Below are 16,901 nucleotides of genomic sequence, written 5' to 3'. Positions count from 1 at the left end.
GACTAAAAACATTCACGTACTCCGTTGAGGTCCAAATCGTCCCTTTGCGTAAAGTCTGGATTGCGTTTAAGGAATATTCCCCATTGCGTCTCAGAAAACACAGACACTATATATCAACGCAAACTGTAAAAATGTGTTTATTCAGCAAACACACCATTGCATACACACCTATTCATTTTCCTGCCTTACAAACAACCCACAAATATTGACTTAACACCCTGATGGGTCCACTTACGATATAGCACCTCTAAAAAACAGTCGAGGTAGGCTATTCCATGAGAGCGCTGTACAAATGTTACACTCATTAGGCTAGTTCCAACCTCGTCAAAAATCACACTGTCCAAAGTGTCATGTATAAATATGCAGTCCTGAAATTATAAGAACATTGGAAGCCTAAAAAAAAATGTACCCCAAGTTACTTTTGAAACCAATTTGAGAACCCAGGTTTTAAAACCCTGGTAAAAGCAGAGTGTAGACTGTATAAGGGTCTCAAGGAATGAGAAACTCTTAATAAAAATGTGGTTCAGAAGTCATGGATGAATGATGAGTTCTTGGTGTTAAACATATCCGATTCCCAACATGCAATGTTTTAAAAATATACTGAACAAAAATGTAAGTGTTGGTCCCATTTTTCATGAACTGAAATAAGAGCCCATAAATGTTCCATATCCACAAAAGAAAAGAAACTTCAAATTAATTTACATCCCTATTAGTGAGGCCTTTCTCCTTCGCCAAGATAATTCATCCAGTTGTCAGGTGTGGCATATCAAGAAGCAGATTAAACAGCCTGATCATAACAGAGGGACAAAAGGCCACTAAAATGTGCAGTTGTGTCACAACACAATGCCACAGATGTCTCAAGTTGAGGGAGCATGCAATTGGTATGCTGACCACAGGAATGTCCACCAAAGCTGTTACCAGAGAATCGAATGTTCATTTCTACCATAACCCACCTCCAAATGTTTTAGAAAATTTGCCAGTACGTTCAACCGGCCTCAAAACCGTAGACCACGTGTATGGCGTTTTGTGGGCAAGTGGTTTGCTAATGTCAACATTGTGAACAGAGCGGCGGTGGGGTTAAGGTATGGGCAGGCATAAGCTACAGACAACGAACACAATTGCATTTTATCGATGGCAATTTGAATGCACAGAGATAACGAGACAGAGTCCTTGTCCTGCCATGTTTCAACATGATAATGCACGGCCCCATCTCGCAAGGATCTGTATACAATTTCTAGAAGTTAAAATATCCCAGTTCTTCCATGGCCTGTATACTCAGACATATCACCAATTGTGCATGTTTGGGATGCTCTGGATCGATATGTACGACAGCATGTTCCAGTTCCCGCCACAAAACCAGCAACGTCACACGGCCATTGAAGAGTGGGACAACATTCCACAGGCCATCAACAGCCAGATCAATTCTATGCGAATGAGATTTGTCACACTGTATGAGACAAATGGTGGTCACAACAGATACTGACTGGTTTTCTGATCCACGCCCCTACCTTATTTTTAAAGATACCTGTGACCAACAGAGGCATATCAGTATTCCCAGTCATTAGACATCCATATACTAGGGCCTAAAATGTATTTCAATTGACTGATTTCCTCATGCACTGTAACTCTGTAAAATCAATGAAATTGTTGCATTTATAATTTCTTTCAGTATACATGTCATTAAATGAGGTCAGACGTTAGTTTGTACAGTGCCTAAAGAACAGTACCCATTATCTATTTGGCTCATGGAACAAGGCTTGCTCTGGTGTAGCAAAGTCTACATGAGAACTGCTGTTCTTTGTGGGTTTAAGGGTCATCTCCATGTGCCCTGTTGTAGCAATACTAAAATCAGGTCTGAAGTTCAGCGGGAGGCTGGGAGCAGCTATACAGTGCCAACAATCCAGACCAGTTTAGCATCTCACAGGAAGTGAACATGCTGAAGCCAAGTGTCAACATTTCAGGTAAATTCAATACAGCACAAACATTACATTATATAACCAAGGCTTTGGAAGAGGAGGCATAGGCTAGCTCATGGCTAAGATGGCGCCTCGCCTTGAGCTCCGATAAAACATCACCCATTTCTAACCCTTAGTCTGAATTAAACATCCCGAACCTAAGCTCTTGAGAAGCCAAGGGGACCCCCCCCCCCCCTTTAGGTTCTCAGCAGAAGGTACAGAACACAGCTGGCTTCATGTGAATTACAATCCCAACGCTTTATTTAAACGTTTCGAAACTTTAGTATCCACGCTTGCAGTTTTGGAAACCTTTGGACAACTTTCATACCAGCGAGAAATAATATTTTACATTTAAAATAAATAAAATTTAAAAAAACACTTATTGTACGCAGATTAACAAACTTGCACCCAGCTGTCACAGCCTATAGCAGAGGTACAACATCCTCTCGCATTTCCATTGGACAATTATTTTCCACATTTCCGGTCAAAGGCAGGTGATACTCAAAATACAGCAGGGTGCAACTTCGCTAAACCGCGTACAGTAAGTGCATCTTCTGCATTAGAAAACTTCCATACCAGTCAGAAATTATTTAAAGGTCCAAATGTTCCAAAACTGTATCGCGTGAGAGTAGGGCTGTGCCAGTCATGAAATTGTGTCAGCTGGTTCTTGTCATGCAAATGACTGCCAGTCTCAAAGTAATTGAGCATTAAATTACCATAAACACATTTAGCATCTCCAGTCCTCCACGCATACAAGCTGCTGTTGCACTCCTTCGGAACTACATGAAAAAAGTATAAATCAATTTAATATACACCTAAAATAAAATGTATTTATTGTGATGGCAGGTTTAAAGAAACATTATGATATGATATTCAGAAGAACAGAAGGAGTCAGCCTACTGTATGTCATCTGGCTTGTATGCAGAGGCCTGGAGACACTAAGCATGTTTATGTTAATTAATGCTAAATTACCATGAGACTGGCAGGCTTTTGCATGACAATAACCAGCTGACAAAATGTCATGACAGCCACAGCCCTAGACCAGACAAATTATTTACCAAAGACATCTTGTTTTTTTTTTTTGGGGGGGGGGGGGGGGGTAGATCAGCTTAAATATTGCAGATAGAATGTAGCTTCCAGCAATGTAATTGTCTGCATCACTTCCAATCCCGCATACTTTTTTTGGAAGGGGCCCTTGGCTATGGGGCTTGGAGTTAAGACCTTTGAACGCATGCATTGGCCCCAGGGGGGAAAAAAAAGAGAAGGGCCACAGATGCAAGAAAGGGCTCCTTCTTGGGTCACCCTTCTGTGTCTCAGCTAGCCCTTGATAATGGCTCTCAGGACCATTATATTACACACAAGTCATTGCAAGAAACAGTCTTCTGTGGGCATGGGGTGGTTGTTAAGGGCCTGAAAATGAAAGCTTGTCGCTTGCGGAATGGTTTTGGAAGCATAAGAAACTTCTCATAACGGTGATAATTTTCAAAAATACAAAAAGGCTAAAATGATATACACCTTTACAGGGTTCCCACAGTCATATTTCCATGTTAGAGCACTTGCTTACGGAAAACAGACAGAAGATAGTGGACTACCTGGGCTAATTAGCTATCTGCGTCACCGTACACCTGTGTGTAAACTGAAGAAGCCACAAACATGCGGTCATTGGTTTTTTTGCTATGTCAAAATTGCTCGAAATTGATAGTCGTCTTATGACGCATGCATTTGGAATTTGTTGCTAAAATTAACTACTGTGGCGAAGACACCATAGGTGCATCTCTCCACTTGCGCTCTCCAAACTAACGCCAGTGGAGAGTGCTTTGCTTGCTTTCACACTTTTAAAATGTATAGTGCATTCGGGAAGTATTCAGTCCTTAAATGTTTCCACATTTTGTTAGGTTACAGCTCATTCTAAAATGTATCAAAAATCTACACACAATATCCCATAATGACAAAGCAACAACTTATTTAAATAAAAATATATTACAATTACATAATTATTCAGATCCTTTACTCAGTACTTTGTTGAAGCACCTTTGTCAGCAATTACAGCCTCAAATCTTCTTGGGTATGACATTACAAGCTTTGCACACCTGTTTTGGAGTGTTTCCTATTCCTCTCTGCAGATCCTCTCAAGCTCTGTCAGGTTGGATGGGGAGCGTCGCTGCACAGCCATTTTCAGGTCTCTCCAGAGATGTTCGATCGGGTTCAAGTCCGGGCTCTGGCTGGGCCACTCAAGGACATTCAGAGACTTTACCCAAAGCCACTCCTGCGTTGTTTTGGCTGTGTGCCGAGGGTCGTTGTCCTGTTGGAAGGTGAACCTTAGCCCCAGTCGAAGGTTGTCATCAAGGATCTCTAATTTTCTCATTTCATCTTTCCCTCCATCCTGACTAGTCTCCCTGCTGCTAAAAAACATCCCCACAGCATGATGCTGCCACTACGCTTCAGGTTTGCCAGGTTTCCTATAGACGTCATGCTTGGTATTCAGGCTAAAGAGTTCAAAATTGGTTTCATTAGACCAGAGAATCTTGTTTCTTCTGGTCTGAGAGTCCTATAGGTGCCTTTTGGCAAACTCCAAGCGGGCTGTCATGCGTCTTTTACTGAGCAGTGGCTTCTGTCTGGCCACTCTTCCATATAGGCCTGATAGGTGGAGTGCTGCAGAGATTGGAGAGCATTCCAGAAGGACAACCATCTCCACAGAGGAACTCCAGAGCGCTGTCAGTGTGACCATCGGGTTCTTCCCTGACCAAGGCCCTTCTCCCCAGATTGCTCAGTTTGGCCGGGCGGCCAGCTCTAGGAAGAGTCTTGGTGGTTCCAAACTTCTTCCATTTAAGAATGATGGAGACCATTGTGTTCTTGCGGACCTTCAATGCTGCAGAACATTTTTGGTACCCTTCCCCAAATCTGTGACTCAACACAATCCTGTCTCGGAGCTCTATGGACAATTCCTTCATCCTCATGGCTTGGTTTTTGCTCTGAAATGCACTGTCAACTGTGAGACCTTTATATAGACAGGTGTGCGCCTTTCCAAATCATGTCCAATCAATTGAATTTACCACAGGTGGACTCCAATCAAGTTGTAGAAACATCTCAAAGATGATCAATGGAAACAGGATGCACCTGAGCTCAATTTAGAGTCTCATAGCAAAGGGTCTGAATAATTATGTAAATAAGATATTTTTGTTAAGTTTTTCTTCAAATTTTGCCCCCCAAAAATTATAAATCTGTTTTCACTTTGTCATTATGGGGTATTGTGTTTGTTGAATATTTTTATTTATTCAATCCATTTTAGAATAAGGCTGTAACGTAACAATGTGGTAAAAGGGGTCCGAACACTTTCCGAATCCACTGTTTACGTGGTAAATCTACACGGAACAAAATTATAAACCCAACATGTAAAGTATTGGTCCCATGTTTCATGAGGTGAAATAAAAATCCCAGAAATGTTCCATATGCACAAAAAGTGTATTTCTCTCAAATTTGTTTACATCCCTGTTAGTGAGCATTTCTCCTTTGCCAAGATAATCCCATCCACCTGACAGGTGTGGCATATCAAGAATCTTGTACTGGGGACAATAAAAGGCCACTTTAAAATGTGCAGTTTTGTCAGAGGTTTTGTTTCCAGAGAATGTAATATTAATTTCTCTACCACAAGCTGCCTCCGTCGTTTGAGAGAATTTGGCAATACATTCAACCGGCCTCACAACCGCAGACCACGTGTATGGCTTTGTGTGGGCAAGCGGTTTGCTAAGCCCAGGACCTCCACACCCCGGCTTCTTCACATGCGGGATCATGTGGGACCTAATGAATTTACTTCAATTGACTGATTTCCTTACATGAACTGTAACTCTGTAAAATCTTTGAAATTGTCACGTTGCGTTAATATTTTTGTTCAGTATATACTCCATCTAATCCTACAATAATTGCTTGCAGTTCAGTCCAAAGTCTGCGGTGTGTGTGTATTTATGTGCATGCGTTTTGGATGCAAGTGTGGAAGGGGTACCTGTACCAGAAAGGGGAGACAGATCAGGGCAGATGGGGAACAGAACGATGGGTAGGTTCCAAACATCAGTGCAGCAGACAACGGGAGTAGGAGTAATACCCACTCGGGAGAAGCTTTTGACGAGAGTAGAGGGGGCATTCAACCTCACCAGACCGGTGCTGCAAAAAGCTGAACGAAAAACATTGGGCGAAGACAAGACCAAGATGACGGTAAAAACGCTAAATTCAAAAGCCAGATCAAAACGGCAATTAAAGTAAAGAGCGAAAAAGTACATGCTGCATGTGTCCTAGCAGCATCCTTAGCCAGCAGCTATTTTCCGGCAAACAGAGCTTGTCAAACCAAGCCTTTGATATGGAGTAGGGAGGGATGCATTTTCTGATGCTTATTGCTTAATGGTCTGGTCACAATAAAACAATCCATAGCCTATAGGCTACGAAGTGCATGCTCAGAGAAGCACAGAGCAAAGTTATACATCTAAGATAGCTGGGATGGTGTAAATAAAACTGAGCTGCATTACACACCACAATGGATATTCAAATCAAATGTTATTTGTCACATGCACCGAAAACAACAGGTGTAGACCTTACAGTGAAACGCTTATTTACAAGCCCCTAACCAACAATGCAGTTAAGGAAAATACCTACAAAAATAAGAAATAAAGCAACATAATTAAAGAGCAGCAGTAAATAACAATAGCGGGGCTATATACAGTGGGTACTGGTACAGAGTCAATGTGCGGGGGCACCGGTTAGTCAAGGTCATTTATATACATGTGGGTAGAGTTAATAATAGATAACAGAGTAGCATCAGCATGAAGGGTGGTGCAAGTAGTCTGGGTAGCCATTTGATTAGATGTTGAGGAGTCTAATGGCTTGCGGGTAGAAGCTGTTTAGAAGCCTCTTGGACCTAGACTTGGCGCTCCGGTACCACTTGCCGTGTGGTAGCAGAGAGAACACTATGACTAGGGTGGCTGGAGTCTGACAATTTTTAGGGTCTCTCTGACACCGCCTGGTATAGAGGTCCTGGATGGCAGGAAGCTTGGCCCCAGTAATGTACTGGGCCGTACGCACTATCCTCTGTAGTGCCTTGCGGTCACGGGCCGAGCAGTTGCCGTACCAGGCAGTGATGCAACCCGTCAGGATGCTCTCAATCGTGCAGCTGTAGAACCTTTTGAGGATCTGAGGACCCATGCCAAATCTTTTCAGTCTCCTGAGGGGGAATAGGTTTTGTTGTGCCCTCTTCACAACTGTCTTGGTGTGCTTGGACCATGTTAGTTTGTTGGTGATGTGGACACGTAGGAACTTGAAGGTCTCAACTTGCTCCACTGCAGCCCCGTCGATGAGAATGGGGGCGTGCTCGGTCCTCCTTTCCTGTAGTCCACAATCATCTCCTTAGTCTTTGGGGCGGCAGGTAGCCTAGTGGTTAGAGCGTTGGGTCAGTAACCGTAAGGTTGCTAGATCAAAACCCTGAGCTGACAAGGTAAAAATCTGTCGTTCTGCCCCTGAACAAGGCAGTTAACCCACTGTTCCTAGGCGGTCATTGTAAATAAGAACAAATTCTTAACTGACTTGCCTAGTTAAATAAAGGTTAAATAAAATAAAATTATATAGTCTTGATCACGAGCCTCAGCTTGTTTTGCGCTTGCTGATCAAAAACTTGTTTGTGTGCTACCTAACCCATGACTGTGCTATGTAGGCCTACAGTGGCAGTTCAGGAGGAGTCAAAGAAAATGGCAAAAAGCACAGGCCTTCCCATTGTTACCTTAAGATTGAAGAAAATAAAACAGATCCTATTATATAAAGTGATCTATAACTGTGCTGTTACGCAATGCTTTGTGCTACAAAAAAAAGCTGTATAATACCCGGGAAAGACGCAACTACGATGCATATGGGGATTATGTTTCGTTTGGACATTCAGAGACAGCAACAACCATCTATAGCAGAGGAGACAGAACATGTACTTTGCTTGGGAAGAAATCTAATTCTGTCACCATCAATTGATTCAACTATTCACTTTCTGTACAATATAAGATGTTTAAACCCAGACAGCTTTTAGCGGATACACGTGTGACCTTCTCTCATTGGGTTACGCCACGGAAGAGTAGCCAGCAGTTAAAGCTTAAATGTTTCTGAGTCGGTAAGCATACTGTTGGGGGTGGAAATGTAGGCATAACTTTTGAAGTACCATGCTCAGATTCCTAATGATGTCTCAGATGTAATTATTTGCAAACAGGGACAATTTCATTACAAGACACTGATTTGGCATTGGAGAAATATGCTACTATGAACACATAGGCCTAGCTCTGTCCATTCTTGGCCTGTCATTTCAGTAATTTGTATGGCATTAAAAATATTATGCATATATGTAAAATGAAGTAGAATTGCATTAAATATTTATTCCATTTTTTTTCCTCAGACCTGCAAATACAATGATAGATTTCTGCGATGCTTTTACTATAAAGGAGATCTTTACAACCCTACTCTTGTTCACGATGGTCTGCGAACCCACAACCATCAGAATTCCTGCTTTGCCATGTAGCCAAATGCTTACAGGACAGAGAACAGTTTCTAGAATGGCACAGCCAAGGCTCTGGTCTGTTCAAGTAGTAAGGGTAAACGGTAGACATGTTCTCTGCTATCCACTTTGTTTTAATTATTATTTTGGGTATAGGGAAGGGTCATTTGTTTTTTTTTCAAGCACTCAGGGATGGTATGGTAAGTGCTATCCATTGTCGTTTCAGGGAGGTCCATTTTTCTCAACGGAACCCTTATAAATATGTTGTAGACAAATTAATGAAAAGGGCCGTCTGGTAGCCTCAATAAATAGACAAAGCTTTGTAGATGAACAAGTTGTTACATTACATTATTTTTTTGATTTGAGATTGAAAAAAAAAAAAACTTGCGACTCGACTCGTTCTTAGAATGTGACTCGAGACTTGCTTGTGACTCGAATAGTGACTTGCTCCCAACTTGGTGTACAGTAAGTGTACATTTGTGAAATTATTTTTGACGTGATATTAAAGTAGAGGGATTTATGTTTCCAGAACCGTACCGCAATTGAAAATCAATTCCCGTTTAGATGGAGCATTTGGCTGTTTGGGCTTCCAGAGCCAATTCGCCCTTTAAACAGAACACCTAAGGTGCTTTGACTAAGGAGTAACGTTTAGCTCTTTAGTCCAATATTGGGCTATGCCTCAGCTACATTACTGGATAATGATCAGCTGGAGGCACACACACAGTACCGGCTGTAGGGTCCCCGTAATAACATAAGGCTACAGTTATTATAAAATACTACTTGAGTTAAAGCCTAAAAGCATTTAGTTTTAAATATACTTCAGTATCAAATGTAAATTTATACATTTCTAAATCTTTATATTAAGCAAACCAGACGGCACAATTGTCTTGTTTTAAAACATTTACGTTTAGCCAGGGGTACAATCCAACATAATTTACAAACGAAGCATGTGTGTTTCGTGAGTCCGTCTGATGTCAGGCAGTAGGGATGACCAGAGATGTTATCTTGATAATGTGCGTGAATGACCATTGTCCTGTCCTACTAAGCATTCAGAATTTAACGAGTACTTTTAGGTGTCATAGAACAATGTATGGAGTAAAAAGTACATCATTTTCTTCAGGAATGTAGTAAAGTAAAAGTTAGTAAAAAATATAAATAGTAAAGTAGCCTACGGAATCCAGATACAACCCCAATTATTATTATTTTTTTTAAATAAATCTGTATTTGTACTTAAGTAGTTAACACCACTGCATCCACGGCATGGTTTTCATTGAACAAACACAATAGTTACAACTATTTCAACAATGTAGTTAACACGGAAGAAAATCTCGCTGAAATGCTTTTATACGAGGTTTAAAGTTACTTACAAAAGTCTCTCGCACTCTGTTGTGGAAAAGTTGCTCTCTAACCGACACGTCGTCTACTTCCATCCCTACGAAACCATAACGCACGGGTTAAAATATAATAAAACGTGACTAAAAGCGCGGTGACGGGACGATAAAACAACAAAACATCTCTCGCCGGTTAGAACATTGTGGCATGCTACCTACATTTGTCCTAAACTAATTGGCAAAACTACGGTCTTCATGTACCCTGTTTCAACTCCACTAGCAAGCATCACGGTCCTCCGTGCGCTATAAGCGTACGGGGCGGGCCGTGGAGAAAGGGGCGAGCGGTCCAGGAGAGTGGATTAAATGTATTTTCTTCCTGACATTTTGTTCAAGATTCGAATTTACGGTTTCATTTATGACAATAGATTAGATCACAGCTAATTCTAAACACAACATTGTGGGGGCACCGCGCCTCTCCAATTAAATGTACAAATCTGGTATTGATTGGTTGAATATTTCCCTAGGGTATATTGTGATTGGCAGATGAAACTTCGCTGTGAGCTGATTGGTCCAAGCATTGTTTCATGACAAATTGAACACAGTGTGACCCTGCTGTTTTTGTGAAAGTATTTTACTACAATAAAATAATACATTTCTGAAGCATAATATTGACAGGAACATGCATGTACACACATTTGTTTACTTTCCACCACTATTAAAACATTGATAATATTCTGTCCCAAATGACATATTTACGCCTGTTTTATCATTGCAGTTATCCAGGAAGTGCGAATCAAGTTTATTGTGCCTATTCAGGGCCCAGAAGGCCTATCAACTTCATTGTCACCATCCAAAGTCCATTACTGATGCAATAACAATCTCTAAACCACGGAAGAATTTGTACTGCCCAGATTGATTTGTGTCGTAAGTTTGTGTCTTTTACAAAATAACTCAAAATCATATTTATGTAAGTCTAATCAATGGTACATTCTGTGGTCTATCAACAGTAAGTTCATAGAGAATTTGATATATTGCAGTGATTAATTTTGTTCCATGAAAACGGCATGTTCTTGTTCTTATCAGTCCAGCTTTGTCATCATGTTATGGATCCGTAGCACCCAAAGTGTACTGTTTTTATTGTTTATAATAATAGTGTGTATTATTTATCTTTTATCTCTTATTCTGTCCCTTTGTTCTTCACATTCCTAAACATTAACAAATGTTCAGAGAGCTACACTGAACAAAAATGTAAACGCAACATGTAGTGTTGATCCCATGTTTCATGAGCTGAAATAAAAGATCCCAGAAATGTTCCATACGCACAAAAAGCTTATTTCTCAAAAATGTTGTGCACAAATTTGTTTACATCCCTGTTAGTGAGCATTTCTCCTTTGCCAAGATAATCCATCCACCTGACATGTGTGGCATAACAATAATCTGATTAAACAGCATGCTCATTACACATGTGCACCTTGTGCAGTGAACAAAGAAAAGCCAAAATAAAATGTGCGGTTTTGTCACACAACACAATGTCACAGTTTTGAGGGAGTGTGCAATTGGCATGTTGACTGCAGGAATTTCCAGCAGAGCTGTTGCCAGAGAATTGAGTGTTCATTTTCCTACGATAAGCCGCCTCCAACGTCGTTTGAGAGAATTTGGTAGTACGTCCAACCGGCCTCACAACCGCAGACCATGTGTAACCATGACAACCCAGGATATCCACATCCGGCTTCTTCTTCATCTGAGACCAGCCACCCAGATAGCTGATGAAACTGTGAGTTTGCAGAACCAAATAATTTTTGCACAAACTGTCAGAAACCATCTCAGGGAAGCTCATCTGTGGGCTCGTCGTAACCAACTTCAGTGGGCAAATTCTCACCTTCGATGGCCATTGGCACGCTGGAAAGTGTGCTCTTCACGGATGAATCCCGGTTTCAACTGTACCGGGCAGATGGCAGACAGCGAAATGTGTACGGCGTCGTGTGGGAGAGCGGTTTGCTGATGTCAACTTTGTGAACAGATTGCCCCATGGTGGCGGTGGGTTATGGTATGGGCAGGCATAAACTACGGACAACGAACACAATTGGATTTTATCAATGCACATTTGAATGCACAGAGATACCGTGACGAGATCCTGAGGCCCATTGTCGTGCCATTCATCCGCCGCCATCACCTCATGTTTCAGCGTGATAGTTCACGGCCCCATGTCGCAAGGATCTGTACACAATTCCTGGAAACTTAAAATATCCCAGTTCTTCTATGGCCTGCATATTCACCAGACATGTCACCCATTGAGCATGTTTGGGATGCTCTGGATCAACGTGTACAACAGTGTGTTCCAGTTCCCGCCAATATCGAGCAACTTCGCACAGCCATTGAAGAGGAGTGGGACAACATTCCACAGGCCACAATCAACAGCCTGATCAACTCTATGTGAAGGAGATGTGTCGCGCTGCATGAGGCAAATGGTGGTCACACCAGATACTGACTGGTTTTCTGATTCACATCCACACCTTTTTTTAAGGTGTCTTTGACTAACAGATGCATATCTGTATTCCCAGTCATGTGAAAACCATAGATTAGGGCCTAATTCATTTATTTCCTTATATGAACTGTAAGACAGTAAAATCTTTGAAATTGTTGCATGTTATGTTTATATTTTTGTTCAGTGCTAATTACATAATTAGGCTATGATAACTGTTACATAGTTACAATGTGTGTCATATTTATTTTCTTCAATGAAGACGTGTATGTATTTCCCTGAATGCTGTGTATGTTCTTGTATATCATCGTTTTTGCTCATTACTTTCAGCCTGTGACTGAGTTAACCGTCTTTCATAAATAATCCACATTTTGCTTATGAATTGCAGACTCTCGTCTTCAAGGATGACTGTTTTTCTTCTATAGTCCAAACATTGATCCACTGAGATCCTATCCATTCTATCATCATGACGAAAAGTGTGACTGTCACCTATGCCTTATGGGCAATGGGTGGACCGTTGGGCCTTCATCACCTGTACTTAGGAAGAGACAGCCATGCCCTGCTATGGATGCTAACCCTTGGGGGCTTTGGAGTTGGCTGGGCCAGAGAGTTCTTTCGTATCCCTGCATACGTGGGAGAAGCCAACCGGGAGCCAGAAGGAGGGTTAAGAGATAGCAAAAGGCACCCTATAGCCAGACCTCCACCTGTGAGCGTTGCCAGATTTGCTGGTCAGATTTCCGTAGGGATCTATTTCGGAACGGTGGCACTGATCGGCCTGAACTCACTGAGTTTCTTCTACCTGATTGTACTGCCGCTGTGTGTAGGTGCCGGGGTCCACCTGGTTTCCAGTGTGGGAGAGCAGACAACTGACCTACACAAGACCCTCATAGCCTGTGTCATCACCTCCCCTATTTTCTATGGCAGCACCATCTCCCCTCTGCCCATCAGTATCGCTGCCAGCGTCACAGCGTCACAGCACCGCAGGTTCAAAACCCGTCCACCTTCTGGGAGTCAACAAGAACTGGGTATGTAGACCATGGCCCATGATTTTACATCTCCAACCAACTATGCTCCACTATTACAATAGGCCAAAGTCCATCCAAACCTGCCTATGATGGCCTTTTACAGCAAGTACTATCTATAAAGTAGGGGCGGCAGGTAGCCTAGTGGTTAGAGCGTTGGACTAGTAACTGAATCCCTGAGCTGACAAGGTAAAAATCTGCCCCTGAACAAGGCAGTTAACCCACTGTTCCTAGGCCGTCATTGTAAATAAGAATTTGTTCTTAACTGACTTGCCTAGTTAAACATTTTTTTTTTAAATAAAATTGATGTTGCTGGCCCTGGAGTCCATTACTACAGAAGACATGCAGATACTGTTGCTATATCTATAGAGTAGTAGAATATATTGTTCTTCCTATGTTTTCAGTCATAAAAAACAAAATGTTCTCTTGGTGTCTAATGCTGAATCAACAATTCCCCTTGTTACTAATATCTTGTTACTTGTATCTATATGTGTTTCTTTCTGTTTTCTATAGGTCCTCGTCTCTACCGTCTGGCCCTAGTCTGGCTGGCATTCTCAGCTCCACTGGGATACAGTATCTTCCACAACACCACAGCCACTCTCTACTACCTATCTGACTGTGTGGCAGCCCTGCTGGACATGTTCTGGTTCTTTCCCTGGCTCCGCTCGGTGGTGGAGTATTTCCTGCTGCTACCCTACAGGTACAACCATAACCACAAGTGACTAGAAACAAACAAACAAACATACAAACAAATATACGTTTAAGAAGTTGCTGAATTAATCTTTTTAGGGATAGGATTTTGTTGTTGTTTATGTGTTTGAGTATGAACCCAAGAAGATTAGTCTTGACGCTGGTGGGAGGAGCTATAGGAGGACTGGCCTCATTGTAATGGCTGGAATGGAATATATAGAATTGAGTCAAACGTGGTTTCCATATGTTTAATGTGTTTGATACCTTTTCATTAATTCCATTCCAGCCATTACAATGATCCCGTCCTCCTATAGCTCCTCCCACCAGCCTCCTCTGGTCCGATGTATAATGAGTATCTTTCGAACCTAAACTGAACTAAACTAAAACTTATAGGATACTGGGTGCTTTCACGGGCTGGGGCCCCTCGGAGGAGAGCTGGAGGAAGGTTTTGGAGATACTGCTCACAGAGCGCAGTCAGAGGGAGAGAGAGGCACTGCAAGTGAGTATGACTGTGTAACATTGAAACATTGAGCTATAGCAGAGGGATCGATACCATTGATGTTGCTGCCCCTGGGGCTAGTTACCATAGCAAGATTCAATTGATGTGGCTGCCCTTGGTGCAGTTACAATAGCATACATGCAGTCAAATACTATTGATTCTGCTGGTTGGCTCGATTTTCTGTATCTCAATGAGCATGCCCTACTATGCCTGCCCCGTGCTGTATATGTCTGTGTTGTGTTTCAGATGTTGTCAGTGAGTAAGGAGGCTTCTATGGAGGAGGTAACACGTAGCTACAGAGAGCTGGTGAAGGTGTGGCACCCAGACCACAACCCTGGCAGCAAGATGGAAGAGGCACAGAAGATGTTTATACAGATCCAGGAAGCCTATGAGACTCTGCTCAGAGCACAGAAGCCTGATCATCGAAATAAATGATTTCCCTGCTCGACCCGTCAACCCAAATGTCAATGATGTGGCACAGACTTGGTCGTCCTCTCACAGGATCAATTGTCATAATGTGTTTTATCCAAGTCAAGAAGGGATACTTTCTAGATGCAGATTACTTTTTGTAGTAGCCAGGTTGCTCTCTTTTTGTTAATGATATGTATTTTATTTTCTCAGACAAACATGTCACACGGGTTCTTATAGCAGGATTACAGCAGCATAGCAATATTGTAAACAATTTCAAACTGTTAGACAGCTGTACATTGGGGTTGATGTTAAAACATATGTTCTGTATCCAACTTCTTGATAATAGTGACTCCAATATTTAGGTTGCTCTATTATAATAATACAAATAAATTGCTGCCATCTTGTGGTGAATTGTAGAACGCCAACTATAATGATTGTCAATTAATATAATAGAAAAATGCTCTCTAGACCAGTACCCAAACATCACACCTTTCTGATTTAAAATATGTACTTTTTGTTGCCTCAATAAATCTGCTGTTTCCACATCTTTAATTAGCCTGTGCATCGATGTTTTCGGCAATCACTGGCTACTGATCAGGTTATGGTCTTCTCTAGACGTTGCATGTTTCAACTAATGGTTGCGTGCTACGTCATCGACTGTGTAGTCGGGCACCAAATTGCTATAACATTTGATGTGGTTAGCCAGTGGGTAAAACCTATCCAGGCGTTGTAAGACCTGGTATGCGTCAGCAACGCCTGGGCAGAGGAACGCGCCCAATCTCTTGTAAACTATTCGCCCTGTATGCCAGTGCTATCCGTGTTCCTTGGGACGTCCCTACCCTATAAACCATAACCCTTACCCATTTTACATTTCAACTTCAATGGTTTCTGGACGTCCCAAGGATCCCGAATTGCATCGGTCCCAACATGGGCCCGGAAGTTGTCAGGTAAAATATATATCCGGAGATGCTGCCGTCGCCAGAGACAACAAACAGATATTCTGACATTTAAAAACGACAACAATAATCGTTCGTCAGGTAAGGAAGAGGGTGATGCACTTGTTAACAACAGCGTTTAGTCAAAGAAAGTGACATTTTGGCAAGGATATGTTTCGGGCTAGTTCAGGTGGACAGCATTTGTCGGGTGGTGGGTGCCATAGCAACGTCTCAGAAGAAACATTATTCCGCTAGTTTGACTGACATGTCATTTTCGGATGACAGCTGCATCAATCGGGGAAGTGCCCATTTACATGGCATTTGTGTTGACTTTTGATGCTTGTTTGTGCCAATATTAATTTATCTCGTCCTTATTAACCTGTCACGTTCCATCATCAGCTTGTTCCATCAAATCCAGCACAGTGACATGGCAACACGAAACGAATGTCAGGGGCGTATTCATTCCGCCGATTCTGTTGAAAAACGTTTCTTAAACGGAACGACAAGGGGAGGGACCTACTTGAATTTGTCCAACAGAAACTCTCGTTTTGCTCTGTTTGCTTCCGTTTGGTTCTAAAGAGTTAACGGTTTCCATAATGAATTCACCCAAGGAATGTCTGCCATGAATATGATTGGCGCACCGGCGGTACCAAAGGCTCACTCAGGATCACTCAGTAACCATGTTACATTTGGGTTTGATTAGAAGATCCGTGTAACATTTAAAATACATGAAAATAATACAATGTTATAACTGATTTACCTATCATGATGATAAACCAGAGAAATGTGATAAAACATGTACTCCATATTTCCTGGGTATGTGGTGGAGGAGGGAGGAGAGTTCAAGTGTCACACCTCAGCACTGACTATAAATGTTGAACTTCTCATATCTGCATTTCCTGGCAACTGAGTATAGGTGATCTAGATAGACTAGAGAAAATTGCCAGTTAGACAGACAATACAAACTTGTGTCAAACTATCTATTACTGCATTTACTGCAGTCAGATATTTGAAAAAGAAAGCTGCTATAAAGAATACATTTAACATGGTGAGCATCATACA

The 16,901-nt window shown here is 41.8% G+C and overlaps 2 protein-coding genes across 4 annotated transcripts in view; one reads left to right on the top strand and one right to left on the bottom strand.

Annotated features, from left to right (window-relative positions):
* lmbr1l (limb development membrane protein 1-like) overlaps nucleotides 1-10,249 on the bottom strand; it is a 44,833-nt gene extending 34,584 nt beyond the window's left edge. The window contains exons 1-2 of one of the 2 annotated variants that reach the window (XM_082960118.1): nucleotides 9,837-10,249; nucleotides 5,962-7,370 (exon numbers count right to left, since the gene is read on the bottom strand). In XM_082960118.1, the coding sequence (XP_082816244.1) occupies nucleotides 5,962-6,093 (132 nt within the window). In that variant the 5' untranslated portion in view covers nucleotides 6,094-7,370; nucleotides 9,837-10,249. The remainder of the gene's footprint in view (nucleotides 1-5,961; nucleotides 7,371-9,836) is intronic. The other variant, XM_014135879.3, reaches the window with a different exon arrangement.
* Nucleotides 10,250-10,585: 336 nt separating this feature from the next.
* dnajc22 (DnaJ (Hsp40) homolog, subfamily C, member 22) lies at nucleotides 10,586-15,456 on the top strand. 2 transcript variants are annotated; one of them, XM_014135880.3, is made up of 5 exons: nucleotides 10,586-10,724; nucleotides 12,671-13,307; nucleotides 13,818-14,004; nucleotides 14,388-14,493; nucleotides 14,740-15,456. In XM_014135880.3, the coding sequence occupies exons 2-5, from the start codon at nucleotides 12,749-12,751 to the stop codon at nucleotides 14,926-14,928; spliced, it is 1,041 nt and encodes a 346-aa protein (XP_013991355.1). In that variant the 5' UTR covers nucleotides 10,586-10,724; nucleotides 12,671-12,748; the 3' UTR covers nucleotides 14,929-15,456. The 2 variants fall into 2 exon arrangements, with proteins under 2 accessions (XP_013991355.1, XP_045549246.1); XM_045693290.2 differs by lacking the exon at nucleotides 10,586-10,724 and adding an exon at nucleotides 10,788-10,806.
* Nucleotides 15,457-16,901: the final 1,445 nt, after the last annotated feature.

The sequence above is a fragment of the Salmo salar genome, chromosome 13 (genome assembly GCF_965601325.2).
Source record: "Salmo salar chromosome 13, fSalSal1, whole genome shotgun sequence".
Lineage (NCBI taxonomy): Eukaryota > Metazoa > Chordata > Actinopteri > Salmoniformes > Salmonidae > Salmo > Salmo salar.
This window is presented reverse-complemented; position numbering and strand designations above follow the sequence as displayed.